Source organism: Lithobates pipiens, unplaced genomic scaffold, assembly GCF_037356315.1.
Source record: "Lithobates pipiens isolate NorthernLeopardFrog02 unplaced genomic scaffold, aLitPip1_a1.2 Scaffold_1, whole genome shotgun sequence".
NCBI classification, from domain to species: Eukaryota; Metazoa; Chordata; class Amphibia; order Anura; family Ranidae; genus Lithobates; species Lithobates pipiens.
Window position 1 is genome coordinate 192129588 of NW_027507685.1, and position 10038 is coordinate 192139625.

A 10038-nucleotide genomic window follows, 5' to 3' on the forward strand; every position below is an offset into this window, starting at 1 on the left:
ATACCACCAAAAGAAAGCTCTATTTGTGGGAACAAAATGATAAAAACTTTATTTGGGTACAGAGTTTTATGACTGCGGAATTGTCATTTAAATTGCGACAGCGCTGAAAGGTAAAAATTGGCTTGGGCAGGAAGGTGTCCAAGTGCCTGATATTGAAGTGGTTAACAAACCCCGCAATCTTTCTACCCAACCTACTTAAGGAATTTGACACATATGGTGCCCTCTCAAATCTGAAAATATTTTTTTATAAATCAGAAGCTATGGTTATTGCAATCCCAGCCCACACTAGGTTATCTATGCAATCAACCTTCTGTTTTAAATGGACAAATTCAGCGCTAAAGTGCCCGGGTACACACATCCCGTCCGACATGTCGCACACACATGATCTGAACTTCCCACCTATTTTAGTTAAAACTTGTACCCTGCTAGAAAGCTGGCAGAAAGGACTCCATTCCTGGTTTGGTAGATGCATTCTCCTTAAATTCCTCTATCTCTTCCAAGCCCTCCCAATACAGATATCACCCTTTTTCTTTAGACAAGTATAAACCCTCTTCACTTGTTTTGTTTGGGCCCATAAAAAAACCTTGTGTACGCCGGACACAAATGTTGCTCTGGGAAATTTACGGGGGGAGCGGCTCTACCAGACATTCGACAATACTATTAGGCTACCCATCTGGGCCACATACTTGACTGGAGACCCAATGCAACATCCAAACTCTGGGTACAAATAGAGCAATCCCAAACAACCATACCCTTAAAGAGTGCATTATGGTGCTACAATGACTTACCCCCAGGTCTGAAATCACACCCATTGATAGGGACTACTTTAAGACACAGCACTAACATCGCTATACATACATCCCTTACGACAAAAAAGATGCACCTCTATATATGATACTCGGTCACCCAAGCTTTACACCAGGCCTTCATCCCGCTGAATACACGACTCTCAGAGAGTTGGGTTATGACCAAGCCTCCAAATTTGTTACGGCGGAACGCTGGCTGTCACTCCTGAAATAGACGGAGGTGACGGGCAACTACCGACTCCCCTTGCTAAAAGCGGTGCAGCTATAGCACTTCTTACACTCCATCCCTGAACCCCAAAACTTCTCATCAACGAATGACCTTTGAAGAGTACTGCTCAGGTACTGACACACTTTCTCGAACATTCTCCAAAATATGCCTCCGAAATAACATAACCTACCCTGTCTAGAAAGATGGCAGACAGACCTCAACCATACATTTTCCGAGACACAAAAACAACACATTATCAGCTTTGCCATCAAATCATCCCTGTGCACCAAAATACAAGAAACAAATGAAAAAATATTAACCAGACGGTACCTTACACCCACTAGGATTACGCAAACGCTTCCCAACCACCCCAGACCATTGTTGGCACTGCTGGAAAGACGAGGAATCACTAAATATCTTTTGGTCTTGCTTTGAGTTGGGAAATTTAGGGGGAGAGGTCCGTCTCATAACACAGAAATTTACGGATTACAGAAACCCAGACAATGCGCCATTTTTTCTGCTATATCTCTCAGAGATTCCAACCCCCCCCCCCCCCCCAAAATAAATAAATAAATAAAAAATCACTAGTACGCCACTTACTAAATGCTGCTAAGTAGAGCTGCACAATTAATCGTCAAGAACCGTTATCGTGATCTTGACTAAAGTGTTTCACAATTCTTTCTATGCAAAAAATTCTCTGCTCTTCTGAAGCCACAAGCTTCAAAAGAAAGGAAGAGAAAAAGTGGGCAGTCTGCCAAGAATCACAAACATTCTTCATCAGTTGAACTTAAGTATAAACATTGTAACAATTTGTCAATGGAATAGACTGTGTGTAAGTGAAAAACATTTAAAAAAAAAAAAAGTTTAACCACTTAAACACTAAACCTTATTCTGACATTTGTTGGTTTCAAGTTAAAATCTTTATTTTTTCTCCTAGAAAATTATTGGAACCCCCAAACATATATATCTCCCCTATTCCCGCTATTCTACTTCCTCCCACAAACCTGTTTTTTTTTTTTTCTTAAAAATGGGGGGGGGGGGGACCCGTTACCTTATTATATTCGTGGAGGTTAGACCCTGTGAGCTTACACTCTGTAAACCAAAAACGTGTTCTTTGGGTTACACTATTAAGCAAGATGATGTTGCAATATATGTACAAACTTACTACACTTTGAATTCAAGAAATGTATCCTCAGCGATATATATATATATATATATAGATAGAGATATATATAGACAGCGAGAGTGAAAGAGATCATATTATATATATATACACATAATATGATCTCTCTCAATTATATATATATATATATATATATATATATATATATATATATATATATATATATCTGAGATTACATTTCTTGGACTCAAAGTTTAGTAAGTATATATTGTAATGATTGGATCTCGCCCGTTGCATTTGGAAAAAAAAATATATATATCTTGGAATGTCTACTTTCCAAAAACGGGTTGTTTGCACTTTCCTGGCTTGTTAGGCCCCTTTCACATGACAAACCCACTCGGATCCGCCTGTCCGTTTTTCAGGCAGATCTGATCACCCATTAACTCCTATGGGGAGACAGATATCAGCGGAGATATGTCTGCCTACACCCATCTGCCATCCAATCCGCTAAAATCAGATATATGGCAATGCGTTCGCCATCCGTCTTGGCGGATCAGATGATATCTGATGAAAATAGACACGCTGTCCATTTTTGTCCGATCCCTCTATAGGAATCAGCGGCGCTCTGACAGGCCCCTCCCTGCTCAGTGAGCAGAGAGACGGTCACCCATCGGCTCAGCGGAGATCAACGGGGAGATCTCCTGATGAGCTGGCGGAGTCCGTCTCGTGTGGAAGGAGCCCAAGTGTCTCACCAATTTTCAAAAGATTGGCACCACAGCTTGTACACTATATAGCAGGGACATGCAATTAGCGGACCTCCAGCTGTTGCAGAACTACAAGTCCCATGACGCATAGCAAGACTGACAGCCACAAGTATTACACCCAGAGGCACGATGGGACTTGTAGTTTTGCAACAGCTGGAGGTCCGCCAATTGCATATCCCTGCTATATAACCGTCACACAGACCAAATAATATACATGACCCAGCAATGATTAACCCCTTTCTGCCTAAGCCCTTTTCTGACATTTGTTGTTTACAAGTTAAAATCTGTATTTTTTGGGCTAGAAAATGACTTAGAACCCCCAAACATATACAGAATTTAAAAAAATATTATATATATATTTTTTTTTTTTGAGCTGCACGATTCTGGCTAAAATGAGAATAGTGATTATTTATTTTTTTGCTTAGAAGACAGATAACGATCCTGTAACATTATCTTAAGGCTCGGTTCACACAGGGGCGACTCAGATCAGACTTCAGGTCGCCCCTAGTCACCTCAGGTCGGACAACATTTAAAAATCAATGTAAGTGAATGAGAGCCGTCTTAATGCACGCTACTGAAGTCGCTCCGACTTCAAAAGAAGTTCCTGTACTACTTCAATCATTGATTTCAATGGAGGTCGCCTCCAAGTCGGATCTCTGTCTATACGGAGGCGACTTTGACAGAATTATTAGCTCTGAAGGGGGAACTCCACGCCAAATTTACGAAAAAAAATTGGCGTGGGTTCCCCCTCCGAGAGCATACCAGGCCCTTAGGTCTGGTATGGATTCCAAAAAACGGCGTGGGGGTCCCCCGTGATCCACACCAGACCCTTATCCGAGCACGCTACCCGGCCGGCCAGGAAAGGGAGTGGGGACGAGTGGTCGGCCTCTTCCCGACAACCCTGGCCGTTGGTTGTCGGGGTCTGCGGGCGGGGGGGGGGCTTATCGGAATCCGGGAGCCCCCTTTAATAAGGGGGCCCCCAGATACCGGCCCCCCACCCTATGTGAATGAGTATGGGGTACAATGTACCCCTACCCATTCACCTGTGAAAAAAAGTAAAAAAAAAAACACAGGGTTAAAATAGTTTATTGCACAGCTCCGGGGCTCTTCCGTCTTCGGGGGGTCTTCTCGCCGGACTCCTCCGCTATCTTCTGCTAGCTCTTCTGCTAGCTCTTTTGCTAGCGGGGGAGCCCGGCTTTCTTCCTTGCCGCCGGCCTCTTCTTCCGATTTTGGGGGTCTTATCCCCCTCTTCGGTTCTTCTGCCGGGCCACCGCTTCTTCTTATAGCTCTTTTACCTTCTTCTGTCGTCGTCGCCGCCTCCTTCCGTTCTTCACCTTCTTCTTCTCCTGGAGATGTTGACTCGAAGTTCTCTCCACCCGCAATGCCAGGGACGCGCTGCCCTTACGATGTCACAGTCCTGGAGGATGCTGGGACTGTCACCATGTGACATCAACCCATGTGACATCAACCGATGACCCCGCCCCTTGTCCCTATATAAGTTGCCACGCAGCGCGTCCCTGGCATTACGGCCGGAGAGAACGTTGAGTCAGAAGAGTCAGAAGAAGAAGAGTCAGAGGAAGAAGAAGAGTCAGAGGAAGAAGAAGAGTCAGAGGAAGAAGAAGAGTCAGAGGAAGAAGAAGAGTCAGAGGAAGAAGAAGAGTCAGAAGAGTCAGAGGAAGAAGAAGAGTCAGAGGAAGAAGAAGAGTCAGAGGAAGAAGAAGAGTCAGAAGAAGAAGAAGAGTCAGAAGAAGAAGAAGAGTCAGAAGAAGAAGAAGAGTCAGAAGAAGAAGAAGAGTCAGAGGAAGAAGAAGAGTCAGAGGAAGAAGAAGAGGAAGAGTCAGAGGAAAAAGAAGAGTCAGAGGAAGAAGAGTCAGAAGAAGAAGAAGAAGAAGAGTCGGAAGAAGAAGAAGAGTCGGAAGAAGAAGAAGAGTCGGAAGAAGAAGAAGAAGAGTCAGAGGAAGAAGAGTCAGAGGAAGAAGAGTCAGAAGAAGAAGAGGAAGAGTCAGAAGAAGAAGAGGAAGAGTCAGAGGAAGAAGAAGAGTCAGAGGAAGAAGAAGAGTCAGAGGAAGAAGAAGAGGAAGAGGAAGAAGAAGAGTCAGAGGAAGAAGAAGAGTCAGAGGAAGAAGAAGAGTCAGAGGAAGAAGAAGAGTCAGAGGAAGAAGAAGAGTCAGAGGAAGAAGAAGAGTCAGAAGAAGAAGAAGAGTCAGAAGAAGAAGAAGAGTCAGAGGAAGAAGAAGAGTCAGAGGAAGAAGAAGAGTCAGAGGAAGAAGAAGAGTCAGAGGAAGAAGAAGAGTCAGAGGAAGAAGAAGAGTCAGAGGAAGAAGAAGAGTCAGAGGAAGAAGAAGAGTCAGAAGAAGAAGAAGAGTCAGAAGAAGAAGAGTCAGAAGAAGAAGAAGAAGAAGAAGAAGAAGAAGAAGAGTCAGAGGAAGAAGAAGAAGAAGAAGAGTCAGAAGAAGAAGAAGAAGAAGAGTCAGAAGAGTCAGAAGAAGAAGAGTCAGAAGAAGAAGAAGAAGAAGAAGAGTCAGAAGAAGAAGAAGAAGAAGAAGAGTCAGAGTCAGAAGAGTCAGAGTCAGAAGAGTCAGAGTCAGAAGAGTCAGAGTCAGAAGAGTCAGAGTCAGAAGAGTCAGAGTCAGAAGAGTCAGAGTCAGAAGAGTCAGAGTCAGAAGAGTCAGAGTCAGAAGAGTCAGAGTCAGAAGAAGAAGAAGAAGAAGAGTCGGAAGAAGAAGAAGAGTCGGAAGAAGAAGAAGAGTCGGAAGAAGAAGAAGAAGAGTCAGAGGAAGAAGAGTCAGAGGAAGAAGAGTCAGAGGAAGAAGAAGAAGAGTCAGAGGAAGAAGAGTCAGAAGAAGAAGAGTCAGAAGAAGAAGAGTCAGAAGAAGAAGAGTCAGAAGAAGAAGAGTCAGAAGAAGAAGAGTCAGAAGAAGAAGAAGAGTCAGAAGAGGAAGAGGAAGAGGAAGAGGAAAAGGAAGAAGAAGACGAAGAAGAAGACGGCAGCGGCGATGACGACAGAAGACCGGGCCACCGCCTGTAAAAGAGCTATAAGAAGAAGTGGTGGCCCGGCAGAAGAACCGAAGAGGGGGACAAGGCCCCCGAAGTCGGAAGAAAGCCGGGCTCCTCTGCTAGCAAAAGAGCTAGCAGAAGATAGCGGAGGAGTCCGGCGAGAAGACCCCCGAAGACGGAAGACCCCCAGAGCTGTGCAATAAACTATTTTAACCCTGTGTTGTGTTTTTTTTTTTACTTTTTTCACAGGTGAATGGGTAGGGGTACATTGTACCCCATACTCATTCACATAAGGGGGCCCCCGGATACCGGCCACCCACCCTATTAAAGGGGGCTCCCGGATTCCGATAAGCCCCCCACCCGCAGACCCCGACAACCAACGGCCAGGGTTGTCGGGAAGAGGCCCTTGTCCTCATCAACATGGGGACAAGGTGCTTTGGGGTGGGGGGGCCGCACGCCCCCTCCCCCAAGGCACCCCCCTATGTTGAGGGCACGCGGCCTGGTATGGCTCAGGAGGGGGGGGGGCCCGCTCGTCCCCACCCCCTTTCCTGGCCGGCCGGGTAGCGTGCTCGGATAAGGGTCTGGTGTGAATCTGGGGGGACCCCCACACCGTTTTTTCGGCGTAGGGGGTTCCCCTTGGAATCCATACCAGACCTAAGGGCCTGGTATGCTCTCGGAGGGGGAACCCATGCCAAATTTTTTCCATATATTTGGCGTGGAGTTCCCCCTTCAGAGCTCATTCTCTGATTGGCCACGGCAACAGTCGCCTGGCCTGGGGCGACTTAAAGTTGTGTTGTAAGTCGCCCCAGGTCGTGTCTAAAGCCCCATACACACGATTGGACTTTGTACAAACTTTCCCGTGGACTTTTGTACAAAGGGCGTGGTCCACAAGTTTGTATTGCATACACACGGTCGGACTTTTTGACAACAAACACGAACGTAGTGACATCACAACGTACTGACGCCACTTTAAAAGAGGACGTTCAATGACTCCAGCGCCACCTTTGGTCAACTTATGTATTGTAGTCTGATCTTTTGCATTGGTTCTGAGCATGCGTGTTTGTACCTTGTACAAAAGTCTGATGCTTTTGCATACACACGGTCGGACTTTGCTCCATCGGACTTTTGTTGCCAGAAAGTTTGTCCGTTCGCACAGCCAACAAAAGTCCGATGAAAACAGAAAAAGTTTGTCCGATGGAGCGTACACACAGTCGGATGTTGCTCCAAAACAGCTAATTTGCATGTTTGTTGTCAAAAAGTCCGACCGTGTGTACGGGCCTTAAGTCGTGTTCAAGTCGTCTCCAAGTTGCCTCACAAAGTTGTCCTGAAGTCGCGTCGCCCCTGTGTGAACCGAGCCTTAGCAGTGGAACTTAAGTATAAACATTGTAACAATTTGTCCTTTACATCAAAAAAATACACTTTGGTGTGAAAATGAGGGAAGTTTAACCACTTAAACACTAAACCTTTTTCTGACATTTGTTGGTTTCAAGTTAAAATCAAATCTTTTATTTTTTGATAGAAAGTGACAACTTCCATGTGAGAAGAGGAGAGCCGATTGCCCAGCAACCGGCTGTTTGTTTACATCACATGACAGCTATGATTGGACATGGCCATCATGTGATCAGGAGGGCCAATCACAGAGCCCTCCTGCCGTTTCGAGATGTGCCGTGTCCCGGTGACATGAGCGAATCAGGGTTAACGCTGCTGCGCGGGCACGCAATCCCCCTCCTTCTGAAGAACGTTCCTGAATGTCCAGTCAGAAGGTGAGAGCGCCCACCCGGCCATATATGTACATTCAACAAAACAGAGATTTCACCGCTCCAGGTCAAACCACTGAAAGGGTGCTAACTCTCCAAGTAGATAGGGGTTCCAAGTGCAGGCTGATTGCATAAGCCAAATGTATAGAAGCAGAACAAGACTCTGGATAGCCGCACTCCGGGTTGAGTAAAAATAAGGTGCCTTTATTTCTTCAAATGCAAGTGCAAAACTCCATTGAACAACACATCACAGCAAAGGGAAGCAAAAAGAATTTTTGAACAAGGTTGCTGACGCGTTTCACGCTACAAACAGCGCTTACTCATAGCTTATTTTTACTCAACCCGGAGTGCGGCTATCCAGAGACTTGTTCTGCTTCTATACATATATGTACATTGGCCGGATGGGAAGTAGTTAATGAATAAAAAAAAAAACACACAACCAGTAAAGTTAGCCCAATTTTAGTTGTATAATGTGAAAGATTTTATGCCGCAAGAATCCTGATCTTTTTATTCTAAGCAGAAAAATTGTGATTCTCACTTTGACCAGAATTGTGCAGCTCTAATATATATATATATATATATATATACACACACACACACGTTATATATTTTATACATGCATATACACACACACACACACACACACACACACACACTATATATATTATACTTACATAACATACACACACATATATATTATATATATATATATTTTAGCAGAGACGCTAGAGAATAAAATGGCGATCACTGCAATGTTTTATGTCACACCGTATTCTAGTGTTCCTTCATTTGCAGGGGTTTCCTCTCACTTCCTGTTTTGGGTATTGGACAGGAATTAAAGGGAAATCTTCCCAATTGGGACACTGCAAAAAAAAAAAAAAAAACTTCCCTTATTCCATCCAAAATGAAGTGTTGCCCCTTTAGTTGTACTTTAGGGTGATATCTAGCAGTGGGGGAGAGAGGGAAGAATAAGGTGGTCAGACCCTGTAGCTTCGCTCTGAGTGGGGGGGGGGGGGGCTTCCAGGTGTCACCCAACTAGTATGAAGGCAAATCACAGGACAGTCACCTCCCAACTTTCTGAGATGGGAGTGAGGGACACCTGCTAGCAAAAGTATGTATATATAGGACACGCCTCCTGCCACACCCCCTTAAAGGAAAATTGCATAAAAATAAAATGGATTGTTTAAACCCACAAGGACTTTTTTTTACCTTTAGAAATCGGATGAAAGGTTTAGCTCTGGGAAACACTTTTTGATCGATAAAAAGTACAATTTATATACATTTATACAGATCAGAGCAAAATGAGGGACAATTGGGATCTATGGTTACATGGGGGGAGGGGTGTTGTGGTTACCCAGTTCCAGGTGATGACGTCACTGTTGCTCGGGTCCTCCAGCAGCGCCCAGAGCTTCATGAGGAAGGCGGGGACCGGGGGAGAGCCGAGCGGGGCGGAGGGCTCCTTCATCCTGACACCGGACAGAAAGAGGGGGAGGGGGAGATCTCTCCACACCGAACAACGCTGCAAACACCGACTTCCTGGACACGCACGGCCACAACCCCTCCGCGGCCCTGATTGGCTGGCGGGAAAGCACTCCGCCCATCGTGACACATTCTTGGGGGTGTGGCCAGTAGGCTGAAGGCTCCTGGAGCGTGATAGGGGAGGTACGTGTTTTTTGTGAGGGGGTGTGGCCGAGGGGGTGTGGTGCACGGCGGAGGGCGTGGCCAGAAGGGGGGTGAAAGCTTTATCAGGACATGTGGACGGGAGGTGCACGGCTCTGTGAGGGGGTGTGGCCAGGAGGTTAGGACGTGGAGATGCACGGCTCTGTGTCTGTGAGGGGGTGTGGCCGAGAAGTACATGGCTCTGAGAAAGAATGTGATCGGCTCTGTAAGGGGGGTGTGGCCAGGAGGTTAGGACGTGGAGATGCACGTCTCTGTGTCTGGGAGGGGATGTGGCCGAGAAGTACATGGCTTTGTGATGGGGTGTGGCTGGCTCTAATAGGGGTGTGGCTAGGACGTCCGGGAGGTAGGACTCTGTGAGGAGGGGGCGTGGCCTAGAACTGGAGGGGGTGTGGTTGAGAAGTTCTTCATCCCAGTGTTTTCCAACCTTCGTTCAAGCATTTTTTTTTTTTACGCAGATCGCAGATCGCTTTTTTTACGCAGATCATGTGCTATGATGGTTGTCATTAACCATTTCAGCCCCTGGAAGATTTTACCCCCCATAATGACCCGACCATTTTTTGCGATTTGGCACTGCGTCGCTTTAACGGACAATTGCAACGTTGTACCCATATAAAATGCAGGTCCTTTTTTTCCCCACAAATAGAGTTTTTTTTCGGTGGTATTTGATCACCTCTGCAAGTTTTTATCTTTTGCGCTATAAACA

At 45.7% G+C, this 10038-nt stretch overlaps 1 protein-coding gene across 1 annotated transcript in view; it reads right to left on the reverse strand.

The window, feature by feature from the left end:
* Window positions 1–9237, reverse strand: part of LOC143981457 (heat shock factor protein 3-like) — a 61134-nt gene extending 51897 nt beyond the window's left edge. The window contains exon 1 of the mRNA XM_077479331.1: window positions 9010–9237. Within this exon, the coding sequence (XP_077335457.1) occupies window positions 9010–9120 (111 nt within the window). The 5' untranslated portion in view covers window positions 9121–9237. The remainder of the gene's footprint in view (window positions 1–9009) is intronic.
* Between the last annotated feature and the right edge of the window lie 801 nt (window positions 9238–10038).